Source organism: Thalassophryne amazonica, chromosome 9, assembly GCF_902500255.1.
Source record: "Thalassophryne amazonica chromosome 9, fThaAma1.1, whole genome shotgun sequence".
In the NCBI taxonomy this organism is placed as follows: domain Eukaryota; kingdom Metazoa; phylum Chordata; class Actinopteri; order Batrachoidiformes; family Batrachoididae; genus Thalassophryne; species Thalassophryne amazonica.
The window spans coordinates 3,356,663-3,380,186 of record NC_047111.1 but is presented as its reverse complement, the minus strand read 5'-3'; the positions used below and the strand labels follow the sequence as shown (position 1 = coordinate 3,380,186).

General features: G+C 43.3%; 1 protein-coding gene across 1 annotated transcript in view; it reads right to left on the bottom strand.

The window, feature by feature from the left end:
- The window catches only part of mks1 (MKS transition zone complex subunit 1), a 189,312-nt gene that overhangs the window by 155,493 nt on the left and 10,295 nt on the right, over positions 1 to 23,524 (bottom strand). Inside the window, exons 2-3 of the mRNA XM_034178062.1 lie at positions 13,002 to 13,123; positions 8,971 to 9,023 (exon numbers count right to left, since the gene is read on the bottom strand). Of these exons, the coding sequence (XP_034033953.1) occupies positions 8,971 to 9,023; positions 13,002 to 13,123 (175 nt within the window). The remainder of the gene's footprint in view (positions 1 to 8,970; positions 9,024 to 13,001; positions 13,124 to 23,524) is intronic.

The window sequence follows — 23,524 nt, the reverse complement described above, 5'->3', positions numbered from 1 at the left end:
GCAGCACAGTGCGGCGGAGTTTTCAGTCGACTTGTGCATTCTTGCTGCAGAGGCCGACTGGAACACCGCGGCGCTGCGAAGCATTTATATTAATGAGCTAAATGACGCACTGAAGGATGAGCTGGCAGTCCGGGACGAACCGGCTGACTTGGATTCCCTCATTTCTTTAGTTATCCATCTGGACAACCAGTTGAGGGAATGCCGTCAGGACAAAGGCCGTTGGGCTGATCGGGTAGCTTCCACTCGCCCTGCTCCGTGCCACGCACTGGGGCTGTCCCCACCAAGCTCTGCTGAATCAATCCCCAACATTCCAGCTCCACCTGCTGGTGAGCCTATGCAGCTCGGCAGGGCCAAATTGTCCCCAGAACAAAGACAACAGAGATTGGCCGCCGGGGAATGTCTATATTGCAGTGCTAAGGGGCATATCTTCAGCACTTGCCCTGTTCAGCCAAAAGCCAATGCTCACCCATAGGATTCCGGCTGTGGATGAGCCAAGCTAAATTCACGGGTGTGGGATCCAGTCGCACTCAAATCCTAGCAACTATTCTTTCTGGCGATGAGGCGCTTTCGGCCCCGGCTCTGATACGGGTGCTGAAGGGAACTTCATTGACTTAGCATTAGCTTCTAAGGCTAACGTACCCCTGGAACTATTACCTTCCCCGCTGTCCATGCATGCTTTAGACGGCACGGCCCTCCCGGCGATCGCTCACTGTACTAAACCAGTCACGTTAGTGGTGTTGGGTAATCACAGAGAAACAATTCAGTTTTTTGTTATTCCTTCATCATGTCCTGTGGTTTTAGGCCACCCTTGGGTTTCTAAACACAATCCTGGTATTGATTGTTCAACTGGGGTTATCACTCAGTGGAGCAAAACCTGTCTCAAGAGGTGTCTCAATTCCTCGGTTCCTCCCAGTGTTGCTGTCAAGGAGCTGTCCACTCACCTCCTGATTTATCTTTAGTTCCCTCTGAGTATTACGACCTTGGTAAGGTTTTTACCAAGGATCGTGTGCTCTCACTGCCTCCTCACCGTCCTTATGACTGCACCATTGACTTGCTTCCAGGCGCCCCGCTACCCTCAAGTAGACTATACAATCTCTCCCACCTGGAACCTGAGTTAACGGAGACCTATATCCGGAACTTCTTGGCTGCTGGGTTGATCTGGCCCTCTTCGTCTCCCCTTGGAGCAGGTTTCTTTTTTTGTTGGTAAGAAGGATGGCACCCTGCGCCCCTGCATTGATTTCCAGGCGCTAAACACCATTACGGTCTGCAATAGGTACCCACTTCCAATCCTAGATTTGGCGTTTAGCTCTTTGCATGGGGTGACCATATTTACCGTAATGCCTACCACCTGGTGCGTGTCCGGGATGGGGATGAGTGGAAGATGGCTGTTAAAGATTTTGTATATATATATTTTTTTTTATCACTGTTAAACATTTGTTCCTTTGTCTCTGTTCTGATGAAATATTATTGAGCTGTTTTGCACCTGTCTTAACGCAACCCTGAGAATGTACTTGTTATTATTACACTAATAGCACAACTTTGTTTTTGTAGCCACTAACGACTGGGAGTGAAGAGCTGGAGGTTATTTTGACCTTTATGCTGTACAAATGCTTTGCTTACTGTACAAACCAGGACACTCCAAGCTTTTGCAGAACAGATGATAAGTGCAAACAGAGGAGCCTGCAAGAACGGGATGTGCTGACCTTCAATGATAAGATTAAACAAAAGGAATCATGTCTCCACACAGCTGCAATCATTAGAATATGTGCCATAAGATGTTTTGTATTACGGGAGGAAACTTGTCATGCGAAGCCCCCCCCCACCTTTAGGACAAGTTTCACAATGTGGGTAGGGCGTTTCCTAATAAAAAGAGTGAGCATGCGCAGCAGTCCTCAGTGCTCTCAGTGGTACTACGTGTACGGACTGTCTGCACTCCTCGCGAGCTAAATTTGACTTTCTGTCTCACTGGTGTTTCTTGACTCTGTTTGTCTTGTTAAAGGTTTTAAGAATGTTTGGAGGAGAAAATACCCAACATTGACTGGGGGCTCAGTCCGGGATCTCAACAACACCGGAGGTGTCCGGCGGAGGTCGTCAAGTCCAGACGTAAATCCTTGGCCAAGGTCCGATCGATTGATCGTGTCTGCAATTGTCGACCGCCGTTGGCATCGTCTGGTTGACGAGATTTTCCCGAAGAAGACAGACAGGAGGTTGAGTCAGTGAGTAGAATTTCTTTGTAACAGTACTGAGTGAGTGGTGATCAGATCACATAAAACAGTTAAACTCCGTAAGCGATGGCGTGGAATCGTCTGTTAATGTAACACAGTTAAACTCCGCGGGGAGGGCGGACTCCTCTACGGTAGCGAGGAACGCACGTAGTTAAATTCCGAAGGAGGGTACGGACTCCTCTGTTTTAATACGTAAAGGAAATACCGGGTAGAAATACGTGCACAGTGAAATACGTGCACAGTGAAAAGGCAGTTAAATCTCGCAGGGACGGTGGAGTCCCCTAATGCAGGACATTAGTTAAATTCCACGGGAGGGCGAGCTCCCCTGGCCTAAGAATACGCGTACGGTTATTAAAAGTGTTTCTATGTATTTGTGTAAATAAAATAACTGTGTGAAAGTGTAATACTTTGGACAAAGTAAGTGACGACCGTGTGTGGAGGCAGAGGCAAGTGATTCCGCTTCCTACGGGGAGGTGAAAGGAATCAACCACACGACGGGACGTTGATCGTCACGTCCAAAGAGAGTGAAAACTTCAGATTTAGAACACCCTAGGTGTGCCCCCGTCTGAAGTCCAAATTATAACGAAGAATAATGAAAATGGGGGGAAAGACGTCTAAAAAAGAAAATTTATCAACTGACGACTGGAAATTTATGGAAGCAAAAAATCCAAAGACAACAAAGAAATTGGAGACCTGGATTAATAAACATGACTTTGACGGACGACTAAACTTGACCAGTATTCAGAAGCTGAAGGAGAAGCTGGAAAAAGAACATAAAGGTGATGAGAAAAAGAAGCAGAAAATAGGAGCAGACTTAGTGGCATTTTGGGAGGAAGAGGCGCAGAGCAGACAGAAAGGAGCAGAGAAGAGGAGGGTGGAAAAAGCAAGGAAAAAGAAAGGGGTAGGTAAGGCAGAGGAAGATGTAATAATTCAACATAAAGAACCTGAACAACCTCAGAAACCACCGACGGCTGGACCGTCGGCAACAACGCATTTGTACCCTCCTCTACCGGAGGATGATGATGTGCCGCCACCGCAGTATGATATGGCAGTGCGATCTAAAGTAAAAAGTGAAAAACAAGAAAAGCCACAAACACGCAGTCAAACAAAAGTGCCTACAGCTCCTCCCATGGAGGAACACAGTGACAAAGGAGTGTATGTAGCACAAGGAGATGATGAAATATATTACCAACAGGGTAACTTAAGACAGCAAAAGCAGTGGAAGCGCCCCCAAAAGCCATGGCAAAACAGACAAGGTGGACAACGATATAAATTTACCAGATTACCGCAGGGTTATGCAGAAAGTCCAACTATTTATTCTCAAGTCATGTCAGCATGTTTAGCCAATTTCGTTCCACCGGCAGATAGCCAACTATTAGTGTATGTTGATGACATTTTGATTGCCTCTGACACACGAGAAAACTGCATAATTGACACAGTAGCATTATTGTGTTTCTTATTTGATAATGGCCACAAAGTGAGTAAAAACAAAGTTCAGTTGTGTAGGGATAAAGTAAAATATTTAGGACATGAATTATCAGCCACAGGGCGTACTATCCTGTCTGACAGGAAGGAAGCGATTTTACATGCTCCAAAACCACAAACCAAAAAAAAGATGATGTCATTTCTTGGACTGACTAATTACTGCAGGGCATGGATCCCTTGCTATGCAGAACTGACTAGTCCACTTTCTGATTTGATGTACAAAGATGATATTTCAATGTCAACCGTGTTGGAATGGAACAAAGATGCTGAGGAAGCTTTTGTGAAAGTGAAACAAACATTAGTGTCATCCACAGTTTTGGCACTACCAGATTATAGTTAACTATTCATTCAAACAGTAGATTGTAAGAATAAGTTCATGACTAGTGTTTTGGTACAAGCATATGGTTCAAAATTAAGGCCAGTCGCCTACTACTCATCTAAATTGGATGCAGTGGCAAGTGCTCTACCACCATGTGTGCGAGCTGTTATTGCAGCCTCCATGGCTGTTCAAAGTAGCAGTAATGTTGTTCTATTCCATCAGCTGACATTGAAAGTTCCACATGCAGTTTCAGCACTTCTGTTGCAAACAAACATGACCTTCTTATCTCCAGCAAGACATCTTTCGTGTATGTCGTTACTATTATCACAACCACATCTTACTGTAGAACGGTGTACAACATTGAATCCGTCGACATTGATGCCTTTACCTGAGGATGGTGAGCCGCACAATTGTCTCGACGTAGCAACTGTTTGTATGAAGGCCCGTGTTGATCTTTTGGATACGCCCATCCCACACAGTACAATTGTATATGTGGATGGATCCTCCACTAAAAATGTTTATGGACAAACACAATCTGGATATGCTGTTGTCACAAATTCAGAAGTATTGGATTCTACTTCGTTGCCATCATCATTCTCAGCGCAAGCAGCTGAATTAGTTGCTTTAACTGCAGCTTGTCATTTGTTTAAAGGAAAAGCTGTGACAATCTATACGGACAGCCAGTACACTTTCAGCACAGTGCATGTGTTTGCAAAATTGTGGGAGGAGCGTGGTATGGTCACATCATCGGGAAAACCTGTGACTCATGCTACCCTTTTGACAGCCTTATTGAAAGCTGTTCAATTGCCGCAGAAAATAGCTATATGCAAATGTGCGGCTCACACCAAAGGCTCAGATCTTGTTTCAAAAGGAAATGATCTTGCTGACAGAACTGTAAAAGCAGCTGCGGCGTCCTCTATATTTGTTGTACAGGAAGAGACCACAGACGTATCGCTGGACCACACAGTACTTGCCGAGATGCAACAACAGGCACCTGACAAAGAGAAACAAATGTGGTTAAACAAAGGAGCTACATTCGCAAATGATCTGTACTCATGACCACAAAAGAAACCCACATTGCCAAAAAATATGTTCAAATGGGCAGCTATCATGAGCCATGGCGTGACGCATGTCTCATCAGGCGGTATGATATCGCAATTACAATCTATTTTTTGTCTTTATGGGTTTGATGCATATGCAAAACAGCATTGTAGAGCATGCATGACATGTGCAAAACACAACTCACAAGGCAATTTGAGACCCCAAAGAGGCAAATTTCCAACACCACAATATCCCTTTCAAGTGATTCATATGGATTATATACAGTTGAGTAAACATGAAGGGAAGGAATTTTGTTTAGTCATAATTGATGCCTTCTCAAAATGGGTAGAATTGTTCCCCACAAAACATGCAGATGCACTTACAGTGGCTAAAGCATTGTGCAAAGACATCATTCCACGATTTGGAATACCAGAAACAGTCTATTCAGATAATGGAGCGCACTTTGTTAATACAATAGTGCAATATATAGGAGAAGCGCTACAGATTAATCTCAAAAATCACTGTCCTTATCATCCACAAAGTGCCGGATTAGTGGAAAGGATGAATGGGACAGTAAAAAACAGACTTAGAAAGACTATGGACGAAACAGGCAGACCATGGACACACTGTATAGATTTGGTGAAGATGTACATAAACATAACTTGCACCACGGGTTTGACACCTTATGAAACACTGTTTGGAAGAAAATATCGACTACCATATTATGGGCAAATTTGGGATGTACCTGAGGAAGCCAATTTAGCAGATTACATGAGAAAGGTGTTAGAAAGACAATGAGGGAGAGTTCCAAACACTGATGATCCCATTTCTCCACAGGATGACCCTAAAGTGGTACCTGGAGACTGGGTGTTGATAAGAAGCATCAAGAGAAAACACTGGCATTCACCTAAGTGGGAAGGGCCCCATCAAGTACTACTCACAACACCCACAGCCTTGAAAATTGGGGAAAGAAGTATATGGATTCATTTAACTCACTGTAAGAAAGTCATTTCTGCAGACACAGACAAACAGTAAGAACAGTAGGATAAGACTAGTAATAGTGTGTGAGCTTGGTGTTAAGATCCAGGTTAGACACGAAAGCTAGCAGAAGACTTTAAGAAACCACTGTTCTGAACATAGGTGTGCTGTAGTGTGTAGAAATGACAAAAGTAAAAAACAAAAAGAACGAGGGTCCCTGGACCCCATGGACAGTCCTTATTATGCTACTTTTCTTTTTCGGATTGGGCTTATTATTGAAAGCCATAAGCACAGGACACGATAAGGGACATATCAACAAACTGAATAGGCCAAAAAGAGAGGACAAAGGCCCCAATCCACTTATACCTGTAGGGCATCGATGTAGTAAACAAAGAGCATATCAATTTGGTGTACAGGCCTGCTTTCCCCGAAATGCTTCAGTAGTAATCAAAGTCCCTTTTACATCCTTGACACGGACACAGGATGATCAACAGGGATCATGGTATAGTGGCTATGATTGGTATATGACAAATGATCAACAGGATAAGAGATGGGAGACCTTGGTGGCAGATAGGTATGACAGATGGACGCCTAGATGGGCACAAACCGGGTGGGCTAAGTACCAAAGCCAATTTCTTAAAATGTATCAAACAGAGGATAGCTTGCTGATTGTAGTGGATACAAAAAACAAATCCATAATCCCACCAGGAACACCGGATTCAGAATGTTGGTTGTTTTTGTTGTGGGTCCACAAAACAGGGTCTGACCCCTACTTCTCCCTGATATTGTGTGAAGATAATATCATGGCTACAGCTAACAAGACATTAAAGCAACCAGTTATGACTGATCTCAGCAGGACAAAGGGTGCATCCATAAGAACTACAAAGGACATGAAAACAGAGGACTGGTTCCTAGTAACTACAGGAATTAGTGGACAAAATAACAATTGGCTTTTAATGGCAGAACAAGCAGGACTAGCTACAAAGAAGGACTGTGTTGTATGTATGGGACCCAGACCTATATTACAGGTAATATTAAACCAGTTAAAGCCATACCCATGGCACCTGAAGAAGTCATGACATATACAGCCTCTCTCATTCCTGAAGACTGGCAGAAAGGCATAACCAGACATAGAGTAAAAGAGATTGGAAAGGAGTGGGAGATCCAACATATATTGATGCGATAGGAGTCCCCAGAGGAGTGCCTGACGAGTATAAACTGGCTGATCAAATAGCAGCTGGATTCGAATCCTCCATCTGTTGGTGGTGTTCAATTAATAAGAACGTGGACAGAATAAACTACATCCACTACAATGTACAGAAATTAGGAAATTGGACTGAGGAAGGATTTAAGGCTGTCCATTCACAGTTAGAAGCCACGTCCCTTATGGCCTTCCAGAACCGTATTGCTCTGGATATGTTGTTGGCAGAGAAAGGAGGTGTTTGTGCCATGTTCGGAGAACAATGCTGCACATTCATTCCCAACAACACAGCTGCAGATGGCAGCCTCACTCAAGCCATCGACGGTCTGAGGACGTTGAACAGGAAGATGAAAGAGCACAGTGGAGTAAACACCGAAGGCTGGGATTGGTGGCTGGAAGGGATGGGAAAATGGAGGTCTTTGATTTCTTCACTATTAGTGTCTATAGCAGTGTTTGCTGCGATTCTAACATTGTGTGGATGTTGTTGTATTCCATGTCTTCGAGGCCTTGTAAATAGAATGATAACCACAGCAATAGGTCCAGGACCAGGAGGGGGACCAGCTTCATATCCACTCCTGGGGCAAAACGACGAGGAGGAGGAAGATGACTCTCATGACCTGTACCCAGACCAATGGAAGTATGATGACCCAGACACCGATGATGATGACAATGATGACATAACCTCTGGGGTGTAAGCCTGTAGAACATACCATGATGAACCTCTTAGTGAAAATCCCAAAAGAAGTGCTAAGCTAGGTGATGCCTACTATATGTTTAACAAGCGAGTACCTGGTCATGTTGTTCAGCCTGACCAACGCACCCGCAACTTTCCAGCCGTTGGTGAATGACGTGCTGCGCGACTTCCTCAACCGTTTTGTGCTTGTTTATTTAGATGACATTTTGATTTTATCCCTGGATCCCCAGACCCACACCAAACATGTCCAGCTCATGCTCCAGCAGTTACTAGAGAATTGTCTGTTTGTCAAAGCTGAGAAGTGCGGGTACCACCTCGACACAGTCGCCTTCCTAGGCTTCATTATCTCCCACAATCAAGTCAAACCCAACCCCGCTAAGGTCAAGGCCCTCACTGACTGGTCAGTTCCATCTTCAGTTGAAAATTTACAACAGTTCCTAGGATTTGCTAACTTTTACAAACAATTTATCCACGGTTTCAGTCAAGTTGCAGCTCCTCTCACCACATTCACTTCCTCCAAAACAATCTTTCAGTGGACTCCTCAGGCCGACTCCGTATTCACCCTCCTTTAAAACCGGTTCGCCACTGCACCCATCCTTACTCAGCCGGACCCGGATCGTCAGCTCATAGTGGAAGTGGTTCCCTGGTTGTACCATTGTGCTGGCCCTGGCTCCATTCTGCAAGGTTGCCTACTCATCCTCCTCCTCCATACACATTCTTTGTAAATAAACTAGTGTTCTGACTCACTCATTCTCATTTCTGCTCCCAGCATTTAGGTTCTCCATTCCACTCCGATCCAAACCGTAACAATCATAGGTATCATTTACGTTATAGTGTCTTGTGATCTTCGGTAAGTTCATGTTATAGTGTTGTGTGATCGTACGTATTTATGTTATAGTGTCGTGTGATAGACCAAATGGTTCATGTCACTATGCTGATGTCCCCTGAGTGGTGTGGATTCTGGACACAGATTGAATGGCTCTGAGCACCCTTGATGTGGGATGAGGACACAGACTACAAGTCATACCTGACTGAAGAGTTTCTCCTGCCAGCTTACCACCACCTCCTCCACAGCATCACCTGCTGACAGAAAAATGGATAAATGGATAAAATAAATCACAACTGCTAGTGTGCCTTCTTTTAATTACCAGGTTAGTGTTAACAGGAAAGCACACATACACACTTCACAGACAATTAGAAGCATACACAGAGTTCAGATACAGCCCCTTTCACACCAGGCCAACAAAGAGTTGTGTAATGCGTCGTATAACTATGCTGAGGTTATGCAGCCCTATGTGGCAATACACTGAGAGATGCAAAGGGGTCTGGGAAATGGACACAAAAAATTACACTGTTTAATATTTTCGCCGACCTTTGGCATATTGCACTGTGTTTGTCGATGCAACACTACACTACTGTACACCAAGCCTCCGCCAATTGTACACAACCCTATGCCAGTCCGGTGGCATAGGGTTGGCATACCCCCACACACAATCGCGCAGAGTGGCGTCGCATATCCAAAAATGTTCCAAAACGTTCTGACAGCCATCTGTGGAAGTACACACAGTTGGTCAAAATCTGCCGGCGGTCCCAAATGTGAAGCACATGTTCATAATTCTCCGGGTGCAGTCGAGTTGAGACAAATATCTGACCGTGGTCCATGAGCAGTCTGAAGACCATCTAATCGCAATTTACATATTCTGATGGTGGCAACATGCGATCCGAAACGATTTGAGCACATATGACGGAACCTTGAGATAGATCTGGCACAGTATGCCTGCAGGGATGTCCAGTATGTCCTGCACGTGCCAGTATAATAATGTCAATATTTGCTGTGTCAGAATGGTTCCTCCACATTCTTGCTATGTGTGTGACGGGGGCTTTTGTTTTTAGAAGTACATATCTTCATTGCTAGATTTTATTCATCCCGCTGGACTCTGGAAGAAGAAGAGGCCGGCCAACGTTCCACATCCATGATAACTTCTTACCGATGGATCACCAGCAAGAGGACATTTCCATGTTAGGGAGGCACTGATCCACAAGTTTTCACTTCCGATATGATCCCGATACCTGAATTTGGATATCTGCCGATACTGATACTTTTCTGATTCGATACCAGAGCTCCGTTTGCTTTAATATTATTATCATTATTGTTGATTTTATATGAGGATTTTCTTAAAAAGGAGACCTGAAAGTTGAGCTACAATTTGGCAGAAGGTGTACCTAAGATGAAAGACTAGATTTGGTGTTTTGGTGAAAGTCTCTCTCTCTCTCTCTCTCTCTCTCTCTCTCTCTCTCTCTCTCTCAACGTGGGGTCACATTTCACTGCGCGCCATGACGAATTAGTTTTCTGTCACATGCGCACAATTAAACTCGGCTCCAAATGTCATTCCACAGTTCCCGCTGAAGCTCCTCGGGATGCTCCTGCAGGTGTTCCAACTGCTGTTGTAACCGATGAGCGGGAGAACGAGTCTGAGCCAGAGGAACCAGAGGAGCGAGAGGAGACTCACGTGCAGCCCGACATCTCTGCACCTCCTCCAGTCCGGCGGAGGAAGAAGTGCGCGCACAATTAAACCCTGCTGCATCGCATTCAGTTTGATTGCTGACACCAAGTCGGCTAAAAGTCTCATTTCAGTGCTCTTCAGCGCGCTCCTGCAGGTGTTCCACCTGCTGCATGTGCCTGACGTTTGGGAAAATAAGCGAGACGAGAACCACATGAAGCCACACATCTGGCGCTGTCCTCCTCCTCCTCTCTGCGCCACTCCATGGCACAGAGCCCAACTACGCATGCAGTCACAAAGTTCTTCTGAAAAACTCGAGTGATCTGAATTCGGCTGGATGAATATGGGTGTGTGTGTGGAGACAATTCACCTTGTTCACAACATACATGACAGAACTTAACAATGCGCTGTTACGCGCAATAGCGCGCAATAACGCGGAACACTATTCTTGACCGTGCGTAATGATTCCTGATAATTCTCCAGCAACACGTGCCATTAATCGTAACGTGTAGTAACAGGTTGCAGCAGTTCCTGAGGACACCTGACGCCTCTGCCCCGAATCATCACATTCGTGATCAGCGACCAAGAATGTGTACTTCGTGGCATTCGTGATGTCGTTGTTATGTGTAAACGCAGCATTACCTGTGTGAAGCGCTTTGACGCAACTCTGTTGTGATTTGGCGCTATATAAATGAAAATAAATTGAAATTGAAATTACTTTATTAACCTGATCTTTTTGTGGAGCATAAAAATGACAGAGTTGATATTAATGTTGATAAACTGTCTGGAATTAGGGGGAATTTTGTTTATAAATCAAACCATAAGTGAAAACTGCCGTGCTTTTGTCGTTTTATGCCACATGTCTGTGCTGTTCCAAGTTGAAAGTAAATGACAGTTCCGTACAGCAGTGGACAGGGAGTCAATGACAGAAGCTCTGACTATTTGTGTTGAGTTTGTGATCGTCTTTGATTCTACTCAGATGTGTTGGCGGTGCTTAAACTTAAATCTGGCTTGTCAGTAGCTGCCAGTGTACTGGAGTCAATACTAAAAGTTAGCGGTTAGCTGTTAACTTCCGCTAAATTTTTGGGGGGTTTATGGGTTTAGGATTCTAAAAGTTAGATTTTCAGTTAGCGCATTAGCAGTTATCATAGCTAATGTTTTGGTTAGCTGTGCTCACCACTGACAATAAGAGATAAGGAGCAAAGGAAGAAATACACGGGGCGGGGCCCATGAATGACAGCTGTCAGAACAATGTGCTTTGGCTGTCAGGCGTTTGGCAACCGAGCATGATCAGATCAGGAGCAATGTTTAAGTGGCAACCGAGTGACAGTATTATATGGACAAAAACAGTGATCTTAAAATAAGGGACAATCAAAGGTGAGTGGAAAATGATTAACAAACCACACATCTGACAGCCAAAACTAACATTAGCCCACAAAAAAACAATATGAAAAGAATAAAGTGATCAACCAAATCGACAATCAATACAAAATAAGGACAAAAACCACACTTCAGAATACCAAGTAGAGTATAAAAATAATGGCCGCGTGATAAATCAAAGACACAGAATCAGGAAACGGATCAGAGAGAAAATGATAAACCACAAAATAAAACCACTGCGTTGATGCACTGATTCCAACAGTGCTTACATTTCTTCTACACCCTGTACACATACACGAGGTGCATCCAGACACTATCCAACCTTATTTTAACTTACAGAAACAAATGCAGCATGTGAGGTGCCATTTGGGGAGAGGTGACGGGAACCTTTTGCACATGCGTCAATTTTTTCTAATCTGCAACGCACACCAGTAAGGTGCACCAAGCAAAAGAGTGCAGACGTGTACTGCACCTCCATCAGATTTTCAGGACAGAACAAGCTCGTCCACAAGCTGAAATGACCAAGTGATTGACAGAATACGGACTTTGGTCATGGCCACACAAGAACCTGTTTAGGATGTGAGGATGAGCACAGGTTCCATTTTAACAGAGGATTTGGACATGTGGAGAGTGTCTGAGGCAGCTGACAGTGGAGGAGAAGCAACTGCATCTGGAAGTCCTGCAGCTGCTAATTCTGGCTTTCGTGGCCAAACAAAACACTCCTGTTTGAAGCATTTCTGGAAGTCCGCTTTTGGAATGGTGTCCAGCTGGGCCGTTGCGTTCCACATGACCTTCTCATGACGTAAATCGAGTCTCTTTCAGTCTCATTTTTAAACAACCAAAAACCAGAGAGAGCCACATCAGGAGAGCAGGAAGTCTGAACCAGTTACAGGAGTGACATGTTTGGCCACAAAACCCTGCACTCTGTCACTGTGCACATGACAGGCGTGCACAATAAAATCACACATGCACAAGACGGTTTCCTACACCTCGCCACTAAGTAACACCCCACTTGCTGCATTTGTTTCCATGGGATAAAATAACGTCAGATACTTTTTGGAAGTGCCTCGTGTATAGCCGAAATAAAGTTGACCACACAACACGTGTCTGAAATAAAACTGATGATCACTGCATTTTGGTTCACTGCTCTGGTCACTGAGGAGGTAACAGCAGTTACCTGGATGACCCTGTGAGGTCATGGTCCGCAGCTCAACGGCTCCTCTTTCATGCTGGGGCGAGATCTGCTGCTGAAGGTGCTTAGACACGGCTGCTGAAGAGGTCACACACTCGAGCCGAACCCTAGACCAAGTACAAACAAGTACATGCTAAGTCAATACCCCCATGTCCAATCAGCTCCCCATTCCAAAAAGAAATAACTACACAAATACTAATTACTAATGAGACTGTGTGATCCAGCTCATTTCATGCAGCCTCGAAGCCATGGGAATCCACTGCAGGGATTTGTGGGTAACCCAAATGGCAACCAACCGTGCTCATAAATGATGCCGACATGGAAGTGTCAAAATCTGCAGTTCCTTGAATGTCACTTGAGGCCGACTTCAAAAGTGAGTCACTCCTGATAGACACCTAATTTGAAGTGCATATCTCTGGTAAATGAAATGTCAGATGAGCTGACTAGTCTAAATGAAGAAAGAATTATTAAAACATTATTAAAACAAATACAAACATGTACTGCATTCTATTTTTGGTGCCATATTTCCTGACAAATTAAATCAGAAACACGGGGAATCTAACCTGATTTCATCTGCCCCCTGCTCATAAATATGAATCTGTGAGAGGTGGATGTGGGTGACATCAGGTTAAGGACTGCCCCCTCAGACCCATTTATTGAAATGAATGAAAACTGGAATTTTTTTTTGCAGCTCAAAATAAGTGTTTTTGTGTGTGGATTTTGATGGTGATTATATTGAAATAGTGAACCGGTGTGTTTTGGCAGGATGCAGCAACAGCACTTCATTAGGTGGAGAGTTTTGGCAAACATAAGATTTTGAGGAGGAATGTGGGAGTTAGTTTTTTTTTTTTTTTTACGTGCCTCCTGGACAGACTGTAGAAATGAAGCCAAGCAAACAGATCCAACCAAGTTTCTGTGTCCTTCATTCAAAGACTTCATTCAGGACTTTACTGACTTTCATCTTCTCTTTGAATTATGACCACTTTCTGATTGTTGGGGATTTTAATATCCACGTCTGTTGTGAATCCAAGCCGATGGTTAAAGATTTCTTAAATTTGAATGACTCTTTTAATTTGACTCAGTCTGTGTCAAGCTGTACACACGAGAAGGGGCATATTTTGGACATTGTGCTCTCTTTCGGTCTTTATCCTAATGTATTTGAGATTTGTGAAACCCACTTCTCTGATCACTTTGCTGTTTTACTCTGTGTAACGTTGTCTCGGAGCATGGTCAGTCCATGCGCCACGGCGCACCGGGTGCACATATTCAATACTGAGTCAGCCGCCCTGTTTTTTGATGCTTTTCGTGAAACATATAGAAACAACTCAGAAAACGCGACTCCTGATGAACTCCTTTCTTATTTTAATGGTGCGTGCACAAAGGCTTTGGACTCTGTGGCTCCTTTGCGGCTGAAGCACCTAAAGCCCACGGCACAGCCTTGGTTAAACGAGTGCACTGAGTGACAATGGAAAAAAGATAATCTTCACATTTCCTTGCAAATACTGAGGGACAGACTGAGTATCAGAGAGCAGCTAAAGCTGCTAAAACTAGATTCATGTCAGATCTTGTGTCCTCAAACTGTCAAACCTCAGGTGCTTTTTAACACTCTGAATTTGCTTATTAGTCCTCATGCTAGTTACATCTCTGTGCCCTCAGCCATCCTTTGTGAAGATTTTCTCTCTTACTTCAGAGATAAAGTCTCTCATCTTAGATCATGTCCTCTACTGGTTGTTGGCTCTCACTGCGGTATTGTATCACTTCCTGTTCCGGAGCACAGCGGTGTTTTGCTGTATCTGTTAGCTGTTTAATCTGCGCAGTTAGATTGATCTAGATAACGACTTGTTTCACAGTGTAATCTTCACGTGCCTTAACTAAAGCACTCCCTCTGCTGAATCACCTCTAAATTATTTACACATTATTCACTTTGTGTGTTTTTAGGAATCCGCTAGCTTAGCGTAGCTACTAGCTCTTAGCCGGTTTAGCATGGCGGCTTCTCCTGTCTCTCCCGCACTTTTCTGCTCTGGGTGTGAAATGTTTAGTTATTCCTCGGCCTCCTTTAGCAGTAATGGTACTTGTAATAAGTGTAGCTTATTCATAGCTTTGGAGGCCAGGCTGGGCGAATTGGAGACTCGGCTCCGCACCTTGGAAAATCCTACAGCTAGCCAGGCCCCTGTAGTCGGTGCGGACCAAGGTAGCTTAGCCGCCGTTAGTTCCCCTCCGGCAGATCCCGAGCAGCCGGGAAAGCAGGCCGACTGGGTGACTGTGAGGAGGAAGCGTAGCCCTAAACAGAAGCCCTGTGTACACCGCCAACCCGGTCACATTTCTAACCGTTTTTCCCCACTCGGCGACACACCCACCGAGGATCAAACTCTGGTTATTGGCGACTCTTATCTTAGGGACCTCATAGTACCATATCACCCCAATAGAGCGCTTCGCTCTCAGACTGCAGGCTTACTTGTAGTTCCTAGGGTTTGTAAGAGTAGAATGGGAGGCAGAGCCTTCAGCTTTCAGGCTCCTCTCCTGTGGAACCAGCTCCCAATTCAGATCAGGGAGACAGACACCCTCTCTACTTTTAAGATTAGGCTTAAAACTTTCCTTTTTGCTAAAGCTTATAGTTAGGGCTGGATCAGGTGACCCTGAACCATCCCTTAGTTATGCTGCTATAGACTTAGACTGCTGGGGGGTTCCCATGATGCACTGAGTGTTTCTTTCTCTTTTTGCTCTGTATGCACCACTCTGCATTTAATCATTAGTGATTGATCTCTGCTCCCCTCCACAGCATGTCTTTTTCTTGGTTCTCTCCCTCAGCCCCAACCAGTCCCAGCAGAAGACTGCCCCTCCCTGAGCCTGGTTCTGCTGGAGGTTTCTTCCTGTTAAAAGGGAGTTTTTCCTTCCCACTGTTGCCAAGTGCTTGCTCACAGGGGGTCGTTTTGACTGTTGGGGTTTTTTCCGTAATTATTGTATGGCCTTGCCTTACAATATAAAGCGCCTTGGGGCAACTGTTTGTTGTGATTTGGCGCTATATAAATAAAATTGATTTGATTTGATTTGTATCTGAGGTGGAGTCAGCAGATCCATCCATGTGTCATGTTGTTTTTGTTTGTTTTAAAGCTGTATCTATTTGTGAGCTGACTAAAACTGTTAATCAGCTTAAGTCTTCTTCCTGCACTTTGGACACTGTTCCAGGTCATTTGTTTAAAGATGTTTTTCAGTGTACTGGTCCATATGTTGCTGAACTTGTGAACGCTTCTCTATCAAGTGGCTGTTTTCCGTCAGCTCTAAAACACGCTGTAGTCCAGCCGCTCATCAAAAAGAGCAATCTTGACCCAAATGTGTTGTCCAACTATAGACCCATCTCTAAATTGCCATTTGTGTCTTACAGAAACTTGTCAATGACCAATTGCAGGCTTATCTGGATCTTAATGAAATAGAGGAGAAGTTTCAATCTGGATTTAAATTAAGACACAGCACTGAAACAGCCCTTTTAAAAGTTTTTAATGACCTTCTTTTAACTGTTGATGCAGGGAATTCTGCGGTTCTTCTGCTTTTAGATTTATCTGCAGCCTTTGACACAGTGGACCACAGTGTCCTTGTGACTCACCTCGAGACGCACATAGGTATTAAGGGTTCAGCGTTAAATTGGTTTCGGTCCTATCTTTCTAACAGAAGTTTTTCTGTTAATATAGGATAGTACTCTTCCTCTGTGTCTCCTCCTAAATATGGCGTGCCCCAGGGCTCAATTTTAGCACCACTTCTCTTTGATTTGTACATGATCCCTCTTGGGTTTGTTTTTAAAAAGCACAAAGACTGTTTTCATTGTTTTGCAGACGACATTCAGATTTACCTTCCTGTAACTTCCTGTGATACCCAGGCTGCTGTAAAAATACTACACGACTGTCTGAATGATGTACAACAGGGTTCTATCTAGGATAAAATTGTAGCGTAGTGTTAATGTTGAGGGAGCGAAGCGACCGAGGGGGGAAGCCTTTGAAAATTCAAGCTAAAAATGGGCCATTCTAGGGGTACCAAAAGGGGAAAAGCCAGGTACGACAGCCCAAGTCCCTTCATCATGTCCAGAAGGCTGGGGAAGTTTGTTGAGTGGACAATCTCATTCTGGGTTAGCCAGTACATGGCCCTCAGTGAGGCAGTCGGAGTCCGTGGACATTTTTAAGTCAAGACTTAAAACCTATTTTTATTCTCTTTCTTATGAGTAGCTTTTATTTTGTTATGTTTTATTCTTTTACTTCTGTTTTTAATTAGGTATTTGAATTTTTTTATTTTTTTATTTTAATTTTTTTTATGTTGAACTGTTCTGTGTGAGGCACCTTGAGACGGCTTTTGTTGTAATTTGGTGCTTTATAAGTTGATTAAACTGAAATTGAACAACATTTTATTGAGTCTTAAAGTAAATAAAGTAAATAAATATGAAACTGATTACTGGATCCTTAAACTTTGGACATAATAAACTCTACATGGTGGATCCTTGATCTCTGGACATAAACAGAAATAAAATCTGTTAGTTTTTGTCAAAAGCATTTCCTTTCAGACATTATTATTGGCATGAATGTATTTCCATACCTATGAGCTAAACTCATAGGTCAGGTTTATAAAGAATGCCGGACGTCTCATTTTGGGAGGAAAAAAACATTTTAGTCGATTGTAGTTTATTGTCTGTATTGCAATGTTTGTAAGAGGTGTCATTTTATTTAAAGCGGCGATTCGTTTTGCGGACTTCAGAAGTGGACTTACCGCTTCTGAAGAGCTGCGAATCAAAGAGCCACGAGCCACTGAATTGAAGCATTGTTTCAATTCATGCTTCAAACTGGAGTTACGCTGCAGAAACGGTTGACTACAGACGCTGTATAGAAAATAAGCGTAACGGTCCAAAATTATAGCGTAACGGGCCATAACACAAGTTTGCAGTAGCTAGAACCCTGTACAAGTCTGGATGAGAGCTAACTTTCTGAATATTAATAAAAATAAAACTGAGATTTTAGTGTTCGGGCAAAGTGACCCTCTACAAGAACAAGACAGTGCTATTGGTCCTCTGTCCACTTTTTGCCGCCATTTTGTAAAAAATCTAGGGGTGATAGTTGACCCATTGTTCAGATTTGATAAGCACATCAGCTCTGTCATCAGGGCCAGCTTCTTTCAGCTGAGGACTCTGTCCAAGATTAAATCTTATTTTACTCGAGTTGATTTTGAAAGAACTATCCATGCATTTATAATGTCACGTTTGGATTATTGTAATGCTCTGTACGTTGGGCTGGACCAGCGCTCCCTACAGAGTGTACAGAATGCTGCAGCCCATCTTTTAACTAAAACAAAGAAGCATGAGCACATCACCCCTGTGCTCTGCACCTTACACTGGCTCCCTGTTGGCTTTTGTGTTAAAGGAGACCTGCACTGAAAAAAATGCAGTCAGATTTTTTGAACAAAAAATGACTTATTTACACATGAGATCCTTCTGAATGTAGTAAAGTAAATCTGCAAGCCCAGATCTGTCATTCAACGGAGAAATCTTCATTTGAAAATGACAAATTTACAGCTAACATTTAGCCCTCCGCAAATTGTCCCTCTCATCATGGACGCTGCCGAGACGTCACGGACAAGACCCTCTCCCAGCATGCAATGCGCCAATTGTAATTTGTGGATTTACGTCAGTTTGCATCTGCACCTTTTTCTTGTCTTATACGGAAGAATCTACTTTTTTTAAAATTTCATATTGTCTTGCGGCATGTTTGGTGAGTACACATTTCTTTTATTTGTGCTTAAAAAGTATTTTGGGGGACTTTTTCATACGCCCGTTTGATTGAGTGGTGTCGCAATGAAAATCTACTGTCTTTCGCCTCCGTTACCATCGCGGGATATGGAGGCGAGACCTGCAAAGAATCCCAGTCATTAAAAATATATAAACCTCTCTCAGTGTCCATGGAGCTCTGGGGCTCCGATTGCCGAGACGTGCGGTGCTGTGGATTTTGCAGCAAGAAGTCTGTCCTTGCAGTAACAGGTGTACCGGCCACTTCGCATTAAACCAGCGAGCGTAATCTCAGGACTTGTGCCAAGTGTGCTGCAGCTCCATTCAGTAGACAGAGAGGTGATGCCGGCTGCAAAGCAGACACGGGCGGTGTGAGTGGCCCGCGTCGACGGTTAACGAGCTCGTTAACGAGCCCGCAGACTTAATAAGCGCAGCGGAGGCAGAGAGCGGGAGAGGAAGAACGGCGCTTGCTGTCGATGTCGTTGCTGATCTGAGCACACAGATCTTTATCTCACATTCATTGCAGCTTACGTTTGGATGTTGAAACCAGGACGTGTATAAGTAACATTACTAACAGATAAAATCAATTTCAATGCGGGATCGGACTGAAGGCGGAAGCGCGTCGTCTTGTCCCTGACGTCATGGAAATGATACGGCTGTACAAACTGTTTTCTCAGAGGGCTAAATTTTAGCTGCAAATTTGTCATTTTTAAACAAAGATTTCTCCGCTGAATTACAAATTTGGGCTTACAGATTTACTTTACTGCATTCACAAGGGTCTTATCAAATCAAATCAAATCAATTTTATTTATATAGCGCCAAATCACAACAAACAGTTGTCCCAAAGCGCTTTAAATTGCAAGGCAAAGCCATACAATAATTACGGAAAAACCCCAACGGTCAAAACGACCCCCTATGAGCAAGCACTTGGCTACAGTGGGAAGGAAAAACTCCCTTTTAACAGGAAGAAACCTCCAGCAGAACCAGGCTCAGGGAGGGGCAGTCTTCTGCTGAGACTGGTTGGGGCTGAGGGAAAGAACCAGGAAAAAGACATGCTGTGGAGGGGGGCAGAGATCGATCACTAATGATTAAATGCAGAGTGATGCATACGGAGCAAAAAGAGAAAGAAACAGTGCATCATGGGAACCCCCCCACAGTCTACGTAATAAAATTTTATGGTCAACAGTATCAAAAGCAGCACTGAGGTCCAACAGAACAAGCACAGAGATAAGTCCACTGTCCGAAGCCATAAGAAGATCATTTGTAACCTTCACTAATGCTGTTTCTGTACTATGATGAATTCTAAAACCTGACTGAAACTCTTCAAATAGACCATTCCTCTGCAGGTGATCAGTTAGCTGTTTTACAACTACCCTCTCAAGAATCTTTGAGAGAAAAGGAAGGTTGGAGATTGGCCTATAATTAGCTAAGATAGCTGGGTCAAGTGATGGCTTTTTAAGTAATGGTTTAATTACTGCCACCTTAAAAGCCTGTGGTACATAACCAACTAACAAAGATAGATTGATCATATTTAAGATTGAAGCATTAAATAATGGTAGGACTTCCTTGAGCAGCCTGGCAGGAATGGGGTCTAATAAACATGTTGATGGTTTGGATGAAGTAACTAATGAAAATAACTCAGACAGAACAATCGGAGAGAAAGAGTCTAACCAAATACCGGCATCACTGAAAGCAGCCAAAGATAACGATACGTCTTTGGGATGGTTATGAGTAATTTTTTCTCTAATAGTCAAAATTTGTTAGCAAAGAAAGTCATGAAGTCATTACTAGTTAAAGTTAATGGAATACTCAGCTCAATAGAGCTCTGACTCTTTGTCAGCCTGGCTACAGTGCTGAAAAGAAACCTGGGATTGTTCTTATTTTCTTCAATTAGTGATGAGTAGAAAGATGTCCTAGCTTTACGGAGGGCTTTTTATAGAGCAACAAACTCTTTTTCCAGGCTAAGTGAAGATCTTCTAAATTAGTGAGACGCCATTTCCTCTCCAACTTACGGGTTATCTGCTTTAAGCTACGAGTTTGTGAGTTATACCACGGAGTCAGACACTTCTGATTTAAAGCTCTCTTTTTCAGAGGAGCTACAGCATCCAAAGTTGTCTTCAATGAGGATGTAAAACTATTGACGAGATACTCTAACTCCCTTACAGAGTTTAGGTAGCTACTCTGCTCTGTGTTGGTAAATGACATTAGAGAACATAAAGAAGGAATCATATCCTTAAACCTAGTTACAGCGCTTTCTGAAAGACTTCTAGTGTAATGAAACTTATTCCCCACTGCAGGGTAGTCCATCAGGGTAAATGTAAATGTTATTAAAAAATGATCAGACAGAAGGGAGTTTTCAGGGAATACTGTTAAGTCTTCTATTTCCATACCATAAGTCAGAACAAGATCTAAGATAAGTCAGACAAAAGGTCTGAAAATTCACAGAGAAACTCACAGTAACGACCAGGTGGACGATAGATAATAACAAATAAAACTGGTTTTTGGGACTTCCAATTTGGATGGACAAGACTAAGAGACAAGCTTTCAAATGAATTAAAGCTCTGTCTAGGTTTTTGATTAATTAATAAGCTGGAATGGAAGATTGCTGCTAATCCTCCGCCCCGGCCCGTGCTACGAGCATTCTGACAGTTAGTGTGACTCGGGGGTGTTGACTCATTTAAACTAACATATTCATCCTGCTGCAACCAGGTTTCTGTTAGGCAGAATAAATCAATACGTTGATCAATTATTATATCATTTACCAACAGGGACTTAGAAGAGAGAGACCTAATGTTTAATAGACCACATTTAACTGTTTTAGTCTGTGGTGCAATTGAAGGTGCTATATTATTTTTTCTTTTTGAATTTTTATGCTTAAATAGATTTTTGCTGGTTATTAGTGGTCTGGAAGCAGGCACCGTCTCTACGGGGATGGGGTAATGAGGGGATGGCAGGGGGAGAGAAGCTGCAGAGAGGTGTATAAGACCACAGCTCTGCCTCCTGGTCCCAACGCTGGACAGTCACAGTTTGGAGGATCCAAGAAAATTGGCCAGATTTCTAGAAATGAGAGCTGCTCCATCCAAAGTGGGATGGATGCCGTCTCTCCTAACAAGACCAGGTTTTAAATTCTATTCTAGAATTAACAGGAAGCCAATGAAGAGAGGCCAATATGGGTGAGATATGCTCTCTCCTTCTAGTCCCTGTCAGTACTCTAGCTGCAGCATTTTGAATTAACTGAAGGCTTTTCAGGGAACTTTTAGGACAACCTGATAATAATGAATTACAATAGTCCAGCGTAGAGGAAATAAATGCATGAATTAGTTTTTCAGCATCACTCTGAGACAAGACCTTTCTAATTTTAGAGATATTGTGCAAATGCAAAAAAGCAGTCCTACATATTTGTTTAATATGCGCATTGAATGACATATCCTGATCAAAAATGACTCCAAGATTTCTCACAGTATTAGTAGAGGTCAGGGTAATGCCATCCAGAGTAAGGATCTGGTTAGACACCATGTTTCTAAGATTTGTGGGGCCAAGTACAATAACTTCAGTTTTATCTGAGTTTAAAAGCAGGAAATTAGAGGTCATCCATATCTTTATGTCTGTAAGACAATCCTGCAGTTTAGCTAATTGGTGTGTGTCCTCTGGCTTCATGGATAGATATAGCTGGGTATCATCTGCGTAACAATGAAAATTTCCTAAAATTTCCTAGCACAGAACCTTGTGGAACTCCATAATTAACCTTAGTCTGTGAAGAAGATTCCCCATTTACATGAACAAATTGTAATCTATTAGATAAATGGTATGCTCTAATCTCTGTAATAAAATTTTATGGTCAACAGTATCAAAAGCAGCACTTATAAATACATATCAGCTATTTCTTTCTGAAATCTGACCACATTTATTTCAATGCAGGTCTACTTTAAGTATAAAGTTTTGCTGATTGTTTTTAAGTGTCTGCACTGTATAGGCCCGACGTATCTGAGTGAGCTCTTGCAGCCGTACACTCCACATAGGGCTCTGAGGTCACCTGACCAGCTTCTCCTGGCTGTTCCTAAAACCAGGCTTAAATCCAGAGGTGATAGAGTCTTTTCTGTGGCAGTGCCATGACTCTGGAACAATTTTCCTCTGACTGTCAGGTCCTCAGAGTCTTTGGGACAGTTTAAGTCCAGCCAGTCTCCCTGGCTTTTAACACTGGCGAAGTGGTATACGCTTTGCTCTGCCATTTTGCTCTGTATATCCAGGCACTGACATTAAGCTTTTTAGTGTACTTGTGTAACCCTGGCAGTTTACTTGTCCTATAGGAAAAGCTGGTTGTCCGGACAAGCGAGCGCCGCAGGCGCAAGTCGTGTGAAGCATGCTGAAGGCACGCAATACATACGCCAATGGTGCGTGTCACCTAGGGGTGTCTGGGGGCATGCAACTGTGGAAGTCCTGAAATTACTCTCTCTCTCTGTCTTTCTCTCTCTCTTTCTCTGACTCTCTCTCTCTCTCTCTCTTTCTCTGACTCTCTCTCTCTCTCTCATCTCTCTCTCTCTCTGTCTGTCTCTCTCTCTCCCTCTCTCTGACTCTCTCTCTCTCTCTTTCTCTGACTCTCATCTCTCTCTCATCTCTCTCTCTCTCTTTCTCTGACTCTCTCTCATCTCTCTCTCTCTTTCTCTGACTCTCTCTCTCTCTCTTTCTCTGACTCTCTCTCTCTCATCTCTCTCTCTCTGACTCTCTCTCTCTCTCATCTCTCTCTCTCTAC